The following is a 17,455-nucleotide window of genomic DNA, read 5'->3' on the forward strand; positions in this document are numbered from 1 at the left end:
ATGGAGGACAGAGAGGTTCTGCTTCTACTATCGGTAATACAAATTAAAACTGTACTTACAATACGTGTAGATTTTAAAAGTATTCATTAGAATGTTACAAATGAAACCAGATTGTTGCATAGTGCTTAAAGTCTTTAATATCTCTGATATGCTTTTTACATTTTAAGGCTTTCTTCAATATATAAATCATATGGAAATTCTTTAAAAATGTCATCAACAGTTTACAGACATAAACTTTATGAATTACTAGCAGTATTGCCTCCAAAGACCTATGAAGGTATGTATTTCCTTACAAAGAGAGATCTGTTAAAAATACCATGGGCTCATTTTAAAGATTTTGTTCAACATAGATTCAGCTAGCAAGGATTAGTTCCACCTTTTCCAATAAACAAATTTTATTCCCTCTGTTTAGATTTGATGAAATTATAGTGAAGTCACTATACGGTTTGAAAAGTTAGTGTTCATGATAATCATTTTTCCCCCTCTCCTATTACAAGTACAGACATTTGTCCTGTTTTTAGTTGAAACTTGAAGGTGGACAACCTTGCAATTTTAAATTACTTGAGGAATTGACTTTGTTTTGATACCTGTTTTACTTTCCATTGCATCTTGAATCCAAAAGGTGTAATCTTAGCATAAAGCAATTGAATATAGTCCATTAAAAGAATGTAATTGCTTCAAGTAGACCTGTATGTTACAGATATATTCATCTGATTCTGTGCAGATTGTGGATAAAAAATTTGTATTTAAAGAAAAATTTCAAAGACATCTGGGGTTAGGCTCACTTTTCTGGAGTGGCACATAACTAGCAGTATTTAAAATCTAGTCCTCTAATCCAGGAACTATGCACTGTAGTTAGACAGGTCTAACAGTTCAACTAAAACATTACATATCTTTGTCATCTTTAAATTGTAATGTGAATATAGTTTGCCATAGAGTGCTGTATGGACTGAAATTAGGAACCAGAGTGTTTCACAGTTGTAAAGAGAAGTACAGGGTATTTCATCAGGATGGAGAGAATATGGGCCAGCCAGCCACTGAATTGGCTGTGTTGTCTGGATCATGGAGGGAATCCTTACTGAAATAATCTGCTCCATCTAGTGGTAACTGCTAAGTGAATCTTCATAAAGACAAATCTGACCTTTGTCTTAAAGCTGTTGTCGCATTAGAAGTCTGTATATAACACTTGAGGCATAGTATATAGTAGTCATTTGTGATTTGGGCTTAAAAGACTGAAAATGACACTTGCATCCCTTACAGCAAATTATTTCTTCTGTTCTTTTATTACAGGGGCAATGTTTTACAGCATATGAATATTTGGGTATTGGTGATTTTGGTGATTTATTGGTTTGTTTGGGATTTTTGGATGTGATCTAACTTTATTGAAATATAGACAGTCTTTTACAGTGTGACCTGTAAAGTCTGAATCTTGTGAGAGAGCATCCTAGCTGAGGGTGCTGCAATCTAGAAACAAGAAATAAAGAAAAAGCTTAAAAGTTGTGTTATAAATAAGTGGTGACCCTGCTGAAACCTTTGTAAATAGCCTTAGAATCAAACACTAGTTTGACAGATGTAGTCTCAGAGTTGTTCCCCTCTTTGTAGTACAGCAGTATGAGACTGGGGTAAGAATGGAAATGGATATATTGCCAGAACTTATTTTCCAAGTCTGTTATATATTTTAACATGTAAATATGTATAATTTAGAAATGAAAAAAAATGTTTTTAAAGTAGCTTGAAACAAAAACCTTTCTTTCCATATTGCTTCCAGTGTGACAGCTTCGTGTAGAAACTGTATGTCTTGCAAATACTAGTGTTTTTTAAAATTATTTGGGAAAACAATATGATTATGGAAGCTGGGGTGCTTTTTTCGGTGTCTGGTTTTAGTCATTGTCACTAGAAAGAATAGTAGGTGTACTCTGTGTTGCACAGTCTGGCACATTTTACATGTCTCAGAGTGACACACTGAATGAGAAGCTTTCACCAGTTCATAGTTTTATTTATTTTCATTTTCTTCAATCTAGGTAGTTAGCCAGGGGCTAGAAACATACAAGTTTTTTCTTTTTGATAATGGGGATGTATGCTAGGAGTTGTTACTCAAGCTTTTAGTATTTGCAAATAATGTGCAAAGCTTTTTTTCTTTAGCAGAAGAGGAACAAAACAAAATACACAGCAAAATAAACAGTTGGTCTTTTTTTCACAGCTCCAAACCTCCTTCTCAACTCAAACCTTTAGATTTCTGAGGCCTGAGGTACTAGGACTTGTTAAGGCTCTGGTTGGTCTTCTGCTGCTCTCTTTTTGCCTCTCTTGCTGCTTTCTGTCATCAATGAAAATCACTATCTGTTCAAACAGCAGAACTACGAAGGCTTACTCTGAGTGTGCATGAGCAGTAGATGATTTTTTGCATTATTTCAGCAACGACAGATATGAGAAGAATGTATTAGGTTAACTTGAACATCAGTGAAAAACATTTAACATGTTCCAGTTGCTGTCTGCTGTCATGTGTGAACAGTTGAGACTTTGCAATTTAGCTGATACAAAGTATGTAGTTGTTAAGCTGGGAAAAGCAGGTCCTGTTTCCAAGAGGATGATTTATATTCTTGATCATTTTCACATCATTAGTTCCAGATGCTGATGTCCTCCTTTTTTTGAGGCCAAAACATTTATTTCCTGTGAGTTAATATAAAAATTTTAATTATTATAGTGTCCAATTTTATACTTTCACACAAATAATTTTGGTAGTTTTAATTTTGATTATTATGTTTGCTGATGTTTTCTGTGGTCTGAAATTAATGTGTTTTGTCAGACAACTCATTAGGGTTCTTTTCATTCTTCAGCTTTTTGTGCTTGCTGTGTTCCACTGTCCAAGCCATAACAATGAGTACAAGAATTTACTTCTCTGTCTTAATAGGATGAGATGAATAGCTAGAATGCTGGAACAGCATTCTGTCTCAAAATTTTGAACTGCTTTACGTTGGGATAATATTATTTGACATGTTGACAACGGCCAAGTGTCTGGGACTAAAATAAATATTAAGTTGGTTAAAAATTGCTTAGTATCTCCTTTAAACTTTATTTGAAAAGTTTTTTTCATAGAAAAGGGATTTTTCAATTTTTTTTATTGTGATCTATAATAATTACTGAAAGAACAGTTTCTAGTTTTTGTTTTTAATTAATGTGGTTTTTTAAAAGGCTCAATTTCTGTCCCTTTCACACACTATCTGTGCATCTTGGAATGTATTTGATAGTGCTAGCCTTTTACGTTCGATTTGAGTTAAGCATTTTGGGAAAAATTGCATACTTGCTAATTAATCAGGGAGTCAGGCAAAGCAACAAATGCAGGCAGGGGAGGGAGGCTGACGGGAACAGGAGTTTGGGGCGTAGCAGGGAGGAAGTCCGCTTTCTCAGAGCAGGTCTAAGATTCAGCAAGAGTAAAACAGCTAGTTGCAGCTACCAGCTCCGACTATGCAATGGTTCTGCTTGTGCTCATGAGGTGCTGGCAACTGTGTTGTCCCACTTTTTGGGAGTTCTCTGTATTGAAAGATTATAAGCAAAAACAGTGCAAGGAGGGAATTGTGTGATCATCTAACAAAAAAACTGAATGCGAAGAACTGGATATGTGGAGTTAAGCCCCTCCTTAATGCTGATATATCCCAATTCATGAGGACTTGACTTTGCAGTCTTAATGCTCTGGAGGTAAATTCTTATGTAATATTTGCATAAAGAGGGTGTACATTCTTTAAGATCAGTTCTGCAGTGTTTTTCAACGTAACTTACTCATCAGATGAGCCAGACCTTTTTCATCAAATGTGGTTCAGCACTGGAAATGTTCTCCCACTGCAGGAACAATTTTATTAACTTGAAATAGTCTGACTCAGAATGCCTAATGTTCTTGTTTATGTATAATGTACAAACTTGTCTGAAATATTATGTACACAAATATGTGAAAGTTTTAACTACCAGTGTAAATTGTCATCATGTAACCTACAGTAAATTCCTCATGTTTTGCTTTTCGAGTGCAAACTCCTGAAATAAGGGAGCACATTCCACAGCTTTTGGTTATTTATCAAACTTACAGATGTTTTAAATCACATCTGCTTGCCAAGTCCAAGTATTCCTGCATGGTTATGTAATACATTCCACAGCATTAATTTTCAGGAAATAGAAGAAAATATGTCTGTGCTTGTAACTGCCTTTTTTCCTCTACTTTAGTTCTAAATGTAACTAACTTACTGGATTAGCAGTTGTATGGCATTATGTCTTCTGTAACGGTAAAGGTGTCTGGTTTTCAGCTTCTAGGTTGCTCTATGTTCTTAGTTTGCTTATCTTTGATAGTGGTCTGTTGTTTCTGCTGTAGCGAGAGTGTTCTTCAAGTAACTAACTACTTGAAGACTTAAGAAAACTGTTAGATGGATGTTGCTATTTCAGTATAAATACTGTGCTCTCCAAGTTGCTTGTGGCAAGTAATTAACCAAAGATTTTGAATATTTTTTTCCCTTTAATTGAAAGGAAGCTTCTGCGCTGTTCTAAAGGAATTAGTGGCTGACTTGACTGTCCCAGATAGCCAGATCGATGCCTCTACGTTCTTGCTTCCACCACTTTGTCATGAGAATGATCTCCTTTTACTTGGTCCCTTACTGCAGGAGACTGACCACCGATTTATTGAAGAGCAGGTACTTTTTGAACTAGTCTAATGGTGGTATTACATTTTCCTACAGTTCTAGTTATTTGGGTCAGTGGTGGTTTGACTTGTTCAAAAACACAGCTCTCGCTTTTTGCCTTCTTGCAGCTCCTTTTAGGTAACAGCATAGCTGGCGGCAGCCTGGAGTATGACCCCTACTCAATTTATGAGAAAGTTGCAAAAGGCGATTCAGTACCTAAACCACTACCTCCTGTATTGTCTGTTATCAGTGCAGCAACTCGTCTTTTTGGAGTTATGTTTTCCCATGTAGCAGAATCTCACAGGTAAAGTAGTAAGTGTAACTGTTGGGGAATTTTGGAGATGCTAAAAGAAGGTCACAGTGTTTGAGACTGAACACAAAAGAAAACAATGCTGGTAAAATAATGAATGGTATAAGTGGATTCTGTAAACCATGTGAATAATATAATTCAGACTAACAAATGATAAGACTTTCTGTTTCAAGTTACTCACAATGAAAAGGTGCATCCGGTAAGAGGTTACTGTCATTGTAACAAATTCCGCTGACCAAGAAAAATAATGTTTTGTTTTGATAGCCAGATCAAAATTGAAGTTTTTTTAAGAGGTATTGCACAATTATTATAGTGCTTAATACGTAATCACTAAATGCCTTAGAACCAAAGAGGGACAAAAGGGGTAGGAAACTGTAGTAAAATTTAACCCTTATCCTGCCTCGTTCTTTATTAAAAAATGGATGGGAAGAGATAAGAGTGTATGTCTTAACACAGTTCTGTGAAGGTACAAGAATGCTTGAAAGGGATTAGAGACTTTTCTTGGTTTGGCATGTGTGTATCTATCTTCCTACTGCACACATGATGTTTTGGTTTGTTTCACATCTATAAGCACACTTATTGCTGAGGCATGACGTTCCTCAAGACTTTTGGATGCTGTTGCTCATTCTGTGTGCTGCTGGTAATTTTCTTGAATGCAGCATTAGAGGAAATCAATTATTTTTAAAAGAAACCGTTTTATGTTTTCAGAGCCAACTGTAGTTAGACCTTGGATCATGATTGTTATAGGTGGTGATGGTTTTGTAATTTCCTGTAAGGGATGAGTGCTTAGCATGCGAGTCCTGAGTCTTCATGTCTTGACTACTTTGAATGCTCAGGATTCAGTGTAATCCCAGGGCAGCTGTTTGTGTATGAGCATACCTGCCAATAAAATCAGCACATGCTTTATCATATGTTCTTCTGATTTGCATTTCCTTCCTTATGCTGTCTTCACTGGCTGCTTTTTTGTTGTTGTTTTTTCCTGGTTTTCTGGGCTTTTTGCCCTACTGTCACCAAGCTGTGATTGGTTTTCTTCACCTGTTTCTGAAGACCTGAACTAATTGCTGTAGATAACTGCACTTTCCTTTTCCCTCCTCCTTTCCCAATTGTAAGCTAAAATGCATCATTCCCATACACAGTTCGTTTTAATAACGTCTGTCTAATGTTATTCAGATATAAGTGATTATGTGTGAATAGACATTTTATAAGGAAACAAAGGCAAAAAGCTCCTGTTCATAGAGTGATTACCTATTCTAATATGGAATTTAAAAATTTTTGTAGTAGGTAGGGATGCCAGCTGAAAGAAAATGCTCCAGAGCTAGGGTAATAGATTTGTTCCACCTCTGTTTTTATAATATATAGGCTTTGTTACGTGTTTTAAAATAAAATAAAAACATTTTATTTGTTTCCTTAATTTTTTAATTCTGTGGTTTCTTTTCTGTTTTTGTTTAAGGATTCAGGTGTTAGAGCAGTTGTTGAATTCCATAAAACAAGCAAAAGGATCACGGCAACAAATAGTACAACTACATGTTGTGTCAGCCTTTTCTACGTGCTTAAAGGTGAATCTCCTCTCTTTCCTTTGTTTTTCTCTCTCTGTTACTAAAACATGTCATCTGTTGGTTCAAATGTGTCTACAGAGAAGTTCTTGTTTTGAATAACAGTCAAGGTGAAGATCAGGCCTGTCTTCTGTGATAACACATTTTTTTGTGATGTCACACTTAAGTGCTGAAGAGTCACACTTTACTTTTTCCTTTTTTTTTTAATGTTAAACGGTTAGGGAAAACTATTCTAGTAGAGTGTTGTGTACTATCACCCATACTAGTGTCATTCAAATAGGAGAAAGATGGAGAAATTCTGTTTGTGTAATTTCTGTCTTTATCACTCTCTTTCATATTTCTTACTGCATATATAAAAAAGTAACAACTGGTAAAATAAAGTAATCTTATAACTATCTGCTATTTGTTGCTTTTCCCTGATGAATTATTTGTATTTTCCTCTGTTGGTGTGCAGTTTTCATTCTTCCCTTGTTAAGGCTTTCTTCAAGCTAAGGCAAAATGTTTTCAGAATAGACAAGACCTTTCATTGTACAGTATTTGTATTTGGGGCATATTTAATACACAATCCAGATAAGTGCTTTAGCTTTTGCTCATGCTCTTTTTTTGACTGGGATTTTTCTTTATGTCATCATTCTGTTTTCACTGGTTTTCTTCTTGATATTATTTCCTGAGTTTTGTGCTAGTGTGTTGTTTGTGTTTTTTTTTTCTACTGCAATCTATCCAGTATTTCTTAGAATCTGAATGTTGATATTATAATGTTGTGCTCTATGATGTAAACTTATCTGGAGTTAGACTTCTAACTCTCCAACCAGCAAATAAAATAGAGGAGGAGATAAAAGGGGAAGAAAATAAAATTCCTTCTGAAAGTCTTGAAATTTTTGCATGACTGACAGAAAAACACATTCCAATTACTGTCTTGCTGTTTAGTATATTTATTATCTTTTTGTAGCACTTGGCTAACTGCAAGGGAAGTTTAGGTCCAGAAGAAGTTAGAAGGTCTGCCCTGACGTTGGTAATGGGTGCCTTGGAAAGCAATAATCCACTCCTAAGATGTGCTGCCTCAGAGTGTTTGGCCAGACTGGCGCAGGTGGTTTCTGACAGTGCCTTCACTGCTGGATTAGCACAAGTCAGTTTTGACAAGTAAGTTCAAAAAATGTGGTAGGTTACTTGTTGAGTTTATAAAAATGTTCGAGAATTCTATCTGGCCCCTATTATGATGATAATTTTTGAAAGCTGATTTCCTTCATGAATTGGATGTCACTTCAGAAATTAACAGGAAAAAGCACTGCCCGACTTCAGCAAAACTAAGAAATACAGGCTGATCTTTAACAAGATTGTCTAAGTAAGCATGTAGACTTTCAAATAAATTAAATTGGCTGCTGTTCTAGCAACATATTTCAAGTGTATCTAAAATAATTTTTAGTTCTTCCTTCAGATAAGAGATCATAAATTAAGTTAGAATTTTGGCAATATAACAATGTCTAAGAAAGTATTTTGCTAATTATATACAAGAAATTCCATTTGTAGATATGCTTATTACTTAGTATCAGTCTTGGTGATTGCACTAACAGCTGTCTTTCCTTATAATTAATAGGCTCAAATCTGCTAGGGACGTGGTGTCAAGAACAGGCCATTCTTTGGCTCTGGGATGTCTGTATAGGTACTTAGGAGGAATAGGTTCTACTCAGCACCTGAATGCATGTGTTGGAATCCTTTATACTTTATCTCAGGACAGTACTTCTCCCGATGTACAGGTACTTATCACTTATCTGAAAATGTTATATTACAAATTAACTGATTTATATTCTGGAGTGTAAGTGTTTTCTTGTAAGAATAACACTTCACAACCTCTTAGGCATACCTCACAGGTGATGGCTGGAGTGCAAAGACAGTGAAAACCATAGGCCGCGAAATCCACCTTCCAAGCAAGAGCTATGATGAGATACAGGAGCTTCTTATTTAATGATCAGTGAGGCTGATAAGGCTAAGATATGCTGCCTTCAAAAACAATATCTGATGTTTTAGAAATTCATTAATTTGATGTTCACCTACACCTTGACCTTGACTAGATAGTACCTAGGTTTTTTGTTTGTGTCAGTTTTTTGCTGCTACAATGTTAGCCTCACAGCATTTTTCCTTAAAGGGTTATGTAGTAAATTACAGGGATTTGTAGCCTAAATGCTGTAGAACTTGGTCAATATATTTCCTTGAAGATGTTTTGAAGACTAATTCAAATTATTTATGGCTAAAACTGTTATCTATCAGAATAGCTTTAACAGACATCAATTGTGTTCCATGTAATTGTCTAAATCTCAGTTAAAAAAAATTTTTAAAGCTTTATCTACAACATCTTTACACAGAGAAGAACTATTTGTTGACATGAAACAGATGTGGCTGTTGGTGCAAAGTAACTGAGAATAAAACAATCTGTTGTTTCGGCAACTTTGTTATGTTATTTTTTCATAATTCCTTTATTCTTGGACATGGAACTGTAAGGAATTTTATAAAGAGTAGAATGTATTTGAGGAATAATAATCACTATTAAATTAATTTACTATTAGATTTTTTTTTAAATTAACAGTGACAAATTTAAGATGGTTCTTTTATTGCAGAACATGTAGTTTCTTGTAAAATATTCAAAATTACTTCTTAAGAACCAGGTTCTTAAAGTTTCTTTCTATAACCTCTCCATTTGTCCCTTTGGAACCTAAAAGTGCAACTTCTTTTACACTTAATTACTGAATTTCACTTGAACTATCAAATTTTTAAAATTCCAATGTTTATTCTATCTTATAGATATTACATGACTGCTTCTTGTACTTTACAGGCATGGGCACTACACTCTCTGTCACTGATAGTAGATTTAGCTGGCCCCTTGTATCATGTGCATGTGGAACCTACCTTATCTCTTATTCTCATGTTGTTGTTGACTGTACCTCCTGCTTATGCTGAAGTTCACCAAAGCCTTGGTCGCTGTTTAAATGCACTTATTACCACGCTGGGCCCCGAGTTGCAAGGTATGCAATATGCAGTGTTGTTGGTTTGTTTGGTTTAGCAACAAAATTGCTAAATTTTCTTTGAATGTGTAACTCAAATGTTATCAACAAATAAGCATGTGTTAATTTTTTTTCTTCATTGCAAGGCAGTCTTTCACAGGCCCTGAGTTTATGCAATCAAGATGACATGACTGATAGTCTTCTAAAAATAGTGTTTCTTTTCAACGTTTTTTCCTTTGTTTGAACTGGTTCTCCAAGCCTTGCCTTGGACTGAAAATTCTTACATTTAGGATGAAAACCTAAAGCCCCATCCCTGGAGGTGTTCAAGGCCAGGCTGGATGAGGCTTTGAGCAACCTGGGCTAGTGGAGGGTGTTCCTGCCCATGGCAGGGGGGTTGGAACTCAATCATCTTTAAGGTCCTTTCCAACTCTAGCCATTCTATGATTCTATGATTGTATAAAATGGAAGGTATTGATATTTCAAAAGTTAGGAGCCAGTCTGTGTCTTCTCTATTATGCAGACATTTAAAATTCACATCTAAATCAGGTTTTAGATACCTAGACACTGAAATTTCCACAAAGCAATGTAACCTTACTTATTGATGTCCGAATATGATTCAGATATAGACAGTATCCTTCAAGAGGATGAGTTATCGGTGGATTGGAAAAAAGACAGACTATCATGTTTTGAAAGAAAAGGTGGTGTTTTAAAAACAAAAACCAAACCCCTTTTTTCTTTGAAATACAGGCAGCAGTACAACAGTTTCAGCCTTAAGAACTTCCTGTCTCGTGGGCTGTGCAGTGATGCAAGATAATCCTGACTGCCTTGTTCAGGCTCAAGCCATCTCTTGCCTTCAGCAGCTTCACATGTTTGCTCCTCGACATGTCAACTTGTCTAGCCTTGTAAGCTGCCTATGTGTGAGTATATGTTTACTAGCTTATATGCTTGTATTTTAAAACATTTTGTTCAGAAACGCATAAAAAGTGCAGATGCTTCTTTAACCAGAGAAACTGATCATTATGTAGTGGTGAGGTGTTTGATATCCTCCTACAGGCCTCTGTTTTTTCAGTTTTTTCCTCAGTTTCTGCTTCCACTTTACAAAACAAGCACATTCTGTAGAAATCTTGGCTTTCTGAACGGCTTGCAAATGAGTTCTGCTGCTCCTACTGAGACCAGTTGTCTGTCAGTATATACCATCTATTAAAACTTTGTGCTGTATTTTTACCAGCTGTTTTATGTTGGACAGTATTTTTGCTCTGTTGCTTTTTATGTCTCGGGTGAAGGATTGATTAAGAAAAATAATTCGTGTGTACTAATTACTGAGAATTGTTTTGTTAGGGTTTTTTTTTTTCATGGTAGTGAAAAATTGTAGCTTTCTCTAACTTGGTAATTTCTGTAGCACTAATGCTTCAGTGTACTGACTTCTTGTCGGTCAGTATAAAAATTTCTGACACATACGTAAGTAATAGTTAAACTAGGTCTTCGGAAAAAATGAACAAAACTCTTTTTCAGCCCTGTTTGACAAAGAGGTGGGGGTTTTTGTTTGTTTGCTGGGGCTTATTTCGTTTGGCCCTGCCGCTCACACCAATCTTCCTCTCCCAAAGTCTCTCTGTCTTTGAATAGCTGCTGTTTACAAACACTTAATTCTATCAAAAAAGCAAAAATAATTTTCTGGTAGTTATTAGTGTTAGTGGTTTTTCAAGGGCTAGCTAGTTTGGTATCTTTATTTTTTTAATGAGGCTATCTAGTCTCCCTGTAAATCAGAGGGAAGCAAAAAAACTCAGATAATAAAGTATGGTGGTGGTGGTTTGTTTTCTTTTTTTTCTTTTGTAATCTCTCTTGTGTATTTTAACACAGTTCCTATTTATATCTTCCCCTGGGTAGCACTTGTATATCAATAGTAACAATATATTGATTTTGTATGAAGTTCAGATTCCTTCCATTTATCTTTATTCAGTTTGACTAGAAACGTGATTGTGGGAGCCAGGAAGAACTGAAGGAGAAGCTCTTTCAGCCCCACATTGTGTTAGGCATGGATATACTAGTTTTGCAGAAGAACTGGAAGTCCTCTAAAGCATTCCTTCTTTTAACATGTACCAGCTATCATTTTTTCTTCTCTGGGTAAAATGTTTTTTCTTACCTTGATAAAATCACAGCAAGTCGTATAAGTCACTCTGTTGCTGAGAGGCTGTATTACATTTGTGATCGTGTAAGTTCATGGAGGTTACAGTCTGCTTCCGTGTACAGTATGATCTCTATAACTAATAGCAAGTACCTACTAATGAAGAGAATGTCGTGATAAAATCATGTCTATATGGTGTTGCTGATTTTTATTGTTTTTGCAAATCTTCTCAAAGTACTTCATATACTTTATAAGAACAATTAAATTGCTCAGTTGAGAAGAATCATGGTTCAGGTGTGTGTGTTCGTGTATCTGTACACACGTGCATGTTCACCTCTATCCCAGAAATGATTGTGAGCTTCACAGGGGAGGAGTCCAACAAAGTCAGTCACCTGACATGGATGAACTTTTCTCATTATAAACAACTTGTTGCAGAACTAAGGCCAGTGTTGCTGATACTGACAATTCAGTAAACGTCAGTATGTCTGTCATGAGTGTCATTAACAAAGAAGGTTTTTGAGTGTGTGCTTTGCAGGTCTGGGAGGAGATTGTTGCAGAATCAGAGTTCTGCATTTGTAAAACTCACCATCCATCCATGTGGTTTCCACCCACAAAATCACCATCTTGATAGGGAAGCAGAATAAACTGTTGGACTGGACCTGAAATCTCCTCCTGACTCTGTTGTTGGCTTGGAAGGTGACCCTCAGCAAGTCATTCTCCATGAGTTTAAATTTCGGCAAGTGGAGAACAAGGTGTGACTGTCCTTTGCACCACCTTTTGAAATCTGAAGAGGAAGTGGAGTATGAAAGGTGGATACTAGATACTGTGGATATTCACCACTGCGTTCTTTATTTAAGGCAGGAAAACAGGAGAGGCAATGAATCTGTGGTCAGATAAGTGATCTCTTCCCTTTCTGTCCATAGAAACATGAACTCTCACTCATAAAATCTTGAAAACAAATGTGCGAAGGATTTTTTTTTTCTTGAGTAACATTTGAACCAACTCCCCTCTCCACCCTTTTTTCCAAAGGTTTCTGGAAGATTTGTGTGTCTTCAAACCTGCCTTTTAAAAAATCTGAAATAGACATTCTCTTTTCTTTCTTTTCTCTCTTTTTCCCTTCTCTCTTCTCTTTTTCCCTTCTCTCTTCTCTTTTTCCCTTCTCTCTTCTCTTTTTCCCTTCTCTCTTCTCTTTTTCCCTTCTCTCTTCTCTTTTTTTTTTTCTTTTCTTTTCTCTTCTAAATAAATGTAGCATTAGGCATGCTAACACAATTGCTGTGAGCAGCTGCAAGCTGCCTCTTCCACCTGTCTTCCTAGCCCCTAGAGCATGAGGTGGTTCAGGTCTCCAAAGGCTTTAGACTATTCAGTTCACTAGCAGTAACAGCACATGACTCAGGCAACGGATAGTTTTTGTTGTTTCTTTTTAGTTCTGTACATGTGCCTGTCATTGTCTAGCTTCCCTTCTTCAGCTTCTGAAAGTATTCCTTGTTTGTCAACTGGATCTTTTTTCATGGGGCTTTGCATCTAACACAGTAATACTTATCCTGTCAGTTAAATTCTTGGCTCCAGCAGAATAGAAATCATATGCTTTTATTCATGTCTAACATTAGCTCTAAAGCTAACTTATGTGAGCACAGGCTTCTAAAGTAAGCTCTATGATGTAGCGAACACCAGTTCTCAGCTGCAAGACATTAAAGATATTTTGAAACACAATAAGTATACAATGTCAATAACTATGCTGTGCTGTTGTCTTGGTACTGTTTGTTTAAGTACTAATTTTAGGGGCAGCTGGCTTGCAATTTAAGTGTGTTGGACATTAAACTTAAGATAAACGAACTAAGCAAATTAGGGTTTTGATATGTTTGAGGTAAGATTATGAATGTTAAAATATGCTGAATTTACATGTAATGTTCTCCGTCTGTGGTTGGTATCACTGTGATATCTATATTTTGGTTTTGTCATGACTGGTTTGTCATTTGTTTTTGTGCAGGAAATCTTGTTGGATAATTCTGTGTTGGTAGGTCTCTGTGCCTTGTAATCCTAAACTTTTGCAGTTTGCAGTGGTGTTTTTGTTTCATCTTTTCCTTTTAACCATTTTAATTTAATTTACATTTTAATGTAATTTCTTTTAGCATGTCAAATGACATTTGATTGTCATCCTAACCAGACCCTTCCTAACTTTCTGCAGATGGCAGACATACATTTCATTTATGTGCTCTAGTGAGGCATAATTTTTTTTAACGTGTTAAGCACAGAAAGGGAACTGTTTGTTCATTTAAGTTTGTATGTGATGCTTGCATTTTGTGTCTGTTATTTAGTCCTGTCCCCTGCTTAGAATGTCAGTGAATGAGAGGGATGAAAAATGTGCATCTTGCATTATTCAGTAGCCTGAATTGGATCCTCTGTTTTTTCCCCTGTTAAAAATGAGCACGCAATTTATGCATGTCCACCTTGAAGTAGAGCGTGTAGCCTGCTTGCATAAATATTGCATTAAAAGCTTCACTTCTTGTTTTTAAAGTTTCAATTAAAATACCTTGCAGACATACTTATTGAGTCAGGTTTCTTTTCTTTTAGAAGAATTACGCAGGGAGTGTATCTTTGTGTGTATTCAGTAATGTAATTCTGAGTATTGTCGATTCATGTGCATGCACAAAAAATTCAGAAGATGAAGTTTAGTTTTGTTAATGTAACAAAGCTGAAATTCTGTATCTCTTACTCTTTTTGTCCTTAAGTTGTTCTTTTTAAGTGTATATTAACTTGTATATATTAGTCATGTTGACTAACATATATTGACCTGTTGCTGACAAATGAGAAGCATGACCTTACTGCAAGGTTTCCCTGCAGCAGACACTCAGCTCTGTCTATTTAAGGATGGTGACAGCTAGGTGTACACAATTGCTTAGTTGTAGAGAATAACTTTTTTGGTGATAACCTAAGCTTAATTTAAAAGCTGCATAAATATTGGTGTAGCCATCTTGGCTGGCCACACAGCTGGTTCACTGTTCGGGATGCCCTTCAGAATGTCCTTAAAATTGAAAGCATGCAAATAAAAATCAGAAAGCTCCACTCTAACAAAGAAAACTTAAGGCTATGTCTTGGGTTTTTAAAGTGTTTTTCTTTGTTCCTGTAATAATGAGTCTGTTAGAATGTATTTTTCGCTATGAAAAAACAAACACTGGCCTGGTGGTGTTAATATGGTGATGCTATAAACTGCTCAGGAGAGCTGACTTGTCTCAGTGTGATACATTCACCAGTCTCACCCTTCCTCTCACCTTCTCTCAAATATAACTTAATGTAATCTGAGTATATAATACTTCTTGTGATGAAATTGCAGTAGCAGTGTTCTCTTTGCTCTTCCTTATAAACTTCCTTTCATGCATGGAGTTCAGATTTACTAAAGCATGAATGACTGTCTTGCCCTTGGTTACACTGCATTTCTCTAGTTAAATCTGAGGATGATTTGAGTGATTTTCTCTTGCACTGAGTTTTCAAACCCATTATCCATACCCTGTAGTCAAAGAATAGAGTTAATTGTTTATGAAGACCATGATTTGGCTGTCACTGAAGTTAATGGAGGTCTTTCTGGAAGTTGGATCCAGCCCAAACCAGTCTTAAAAGTTCCGTTTGGAGAGAAAATGTTAAAAGTACTGATATGTTAAAATTGATTATGAGAGTTGCAAAGCCTTCCCTTTAAAAGGTTTAAAAAAAAAGTTTAAAATAAAACTGAGCAAAAAGAGCATCAATTACATGCTTATTGACTTCACAGATTTGTCGTAACAACAGTTGTTCAGAAAATACTGACCCTACAGAGGTATTACTATAAAGGTTTGTTAGCCATCTTACTGTTTCTTCTTGCATGTTTCAGGTGAATCTCTGTAGCTCATACTTATTATTGAGACGTGCAGTGGTAGCTTGCTTATGTCAACTTGTGCAAAGAGAAGCTGCTGAGGTATCAGAATATGCTGTTGCATTAGTTAAAGAGAGCAGAGAAGATTTCACTCCAGGTAACGTATTGAAGTTCTAAGATCAAAGCGCTTGACACATTGATAGTGAATTTTAAACACACACTGCTATGGATATGAAAATCTTGCTGCATTCTTGAAATCTTACACTCAAAAAGGTTTTTCTGCTTCAGTTCTCTATATAATACCAAATTATGGAAGCATCCAAACCCTTTCTTAGTGATAAAATGAAGATACAATTGCTTTTCATATGCTGTAGGTCACTAAATGAGGAAATGCAAGTGGAGTTCCAGAGAAACGTAGCCTATCTAGTCAGTAGCTGTTCTAGTAGCTGCTTCATAGTCCTGCATTTTACATGCATATTCATGGTTTTATTTTCCCACATAAATCTCTTCTTAAATTAAAAATCTGTCATTGAGGGAAGGTGTACAAAACCTGTTGAAGAAAGTTTCTGTTGAACTCCTTGGAGACCTAGTTAAATAATGATCAGCAGGGGTCCCTAGCATTTTTAGCTTCCTAAAGGTTTGGGTTTTTTGCTAAAAGGCCTGAGAATGATCACTAGTTCATCCTCATGTGCCTTCCTGGGAGGGGACAGTGGTAATAAATTATTTCCCTTTGGATTTCAATTCAACCTCATGTGGAATTTTTCAGAAAAGATAGAATAAAGACATTTTGTAAAACTGCTGATTTTTAAAATTGGTAATAGTGAGGAAATAAAAATGGGTCATATTAATTTAACAAATTATTTCCATGTCTGCTTTTGAGCTTTGCTGGAGAATAATTTTAATTTCCCTTTTAAGTTAAAACATTGTTTTAGTATTACCTTACGAGTCCGTGTGAGGAATCAGTTGGCTGAAGATTATTTTTTTTCAGGAGCTCAGATGCTATGATAATGGCAATGCTGTGAAATTCAGAGTAGGAATCTTTTTTTTTTTTTCCTTTGGGATAACTTTCTTCCTGTTGTTGCTATGTTTCTGTAAAAGTTCAAAGTGTGTTTTGTACTCAGATGATTTAGACATGGTATTACAGCAATTAATACTATTATTTCAAAAGTATTTCGGGGCTAGATGGTTGTTCACAAGATACTCTGTGTGCAACCTTTGGTGAGGTTTCTGTGGTCATTACTGCAGTTTTGTGATGGACAGCATTCAGCTCACAGACTTTGTTCTTAGCAGATGTTGACATCAGAGAAATAGGCCTGGAGGGGGCATTGCTGGGCTTGCTGGACAAAGAATTGGATGAAAGATTGTGCCAAGATATCAAAGAGACTCTGACTCATATGCTTACTTCAATGGCAGTTGAAAAGCTCTCTTTTTGGTTGAAGCTTTGTAAAGATGTTCTTGCTGCCTCAGCTGGTAAGTCCTGATACACTGTATTTGAGCACACAGTGAAAATAAGGCCTGCAGCAGTACAGTACGTCACTGAGGGAAAGTATTCATGTGTACTGAATGTTTGAATGTTTATGAAGTGTATCGTTGTCCTTCATATTGAAACACTGGACCCTTTAACTTAGTTCTTTCAGAAGGAATATAATTTTCTCCCTTCTGAATGCCTTTTCGCTATTGAACAAGTAAACGTTTTAGTATATCTTGCCTGTTCATTTTCTTGTTGATTTATAGTCCTAATGGTAACTTATTTCCACATCAGAAATGGAAATACAGAATACATTTAAGCTTCTGCATCCTGTGCAAGTACCTACAAGAAAAATATTCAGACCTTCTCTCCTATTAATAACAGGAATTATGCAGACCTACTATATCATAATGAAACTCTTGAGCAGATAGAATTAGTTACTGTGCTGAATATTGGGCAGAGGGGGAGATGACTGTTCTTTTACCTGCAGTGCAGGAGGAAAAC

At 36.0% G+C, this 17,455-nt stretch overlaps 1 protein-coding gene across 1 annotated transcript in view; it reads left to right on the top strand.

The window, feature by feature from the left end:
• Positions 1-17,455, top strand: part of HEATR5A (HEAT repeat containing 5A) — a 47,269-nt gene that overhangs the window by 19,753 nt on the left and 10,061 nt on the right. The window contains exons 13-22 of the mRNA XM_010074473.1: positions 168-277; positions 4,507-4,670; positions 4,787-4,962; positions 6,419-6,524; positions 7,471-7,661; positions 8,116-8,275; positions 9,349-9,538; positions 10,265-10,434; positions 15,502-15,640; positions 16,774-16,953. Coding sequence (XP_010072775.1) covers positions 168-277; positions 4,507-4,670; positions 4,787-4,962; positions 6,419-6,524; positions 7,471-7,661; positions 8,116-8,275; positions 9,349-9,538; positions 10,265-10,434; positions 15,502-15,640; positions 16,774-16,953 — 1,586 coding nt within the window. The remainder of the gene's footprint in view (positions 1-167; positions 278-4,506; positions 4,671-4,786; positions 4,963-6,418; positions 6,525-7,470; positions 7,662-8,115; positions 8,276-9,348; positions 9,539-10,264; positions 10,435-15,501; positions 15,641-16,773; positions 16,954-17,455) is intronic.

The sequence above is a fragment of the Pterocles gutturalis genome, unplaced genomic scaffold (genome assembly GCF_000699245.1).
Source record: "Pterocles gutturalis isolate BGI_N339 unplaced genomic scaffold, ASM69924v1 scaffold31506, whole genome shotgun sequence".
Lineage (NCBI taxonomy): Eukaryota > Metazoa > Chordata > Aves > Pterocliformes > Pteroclidae > Pterocles > Pterocles gutturalis.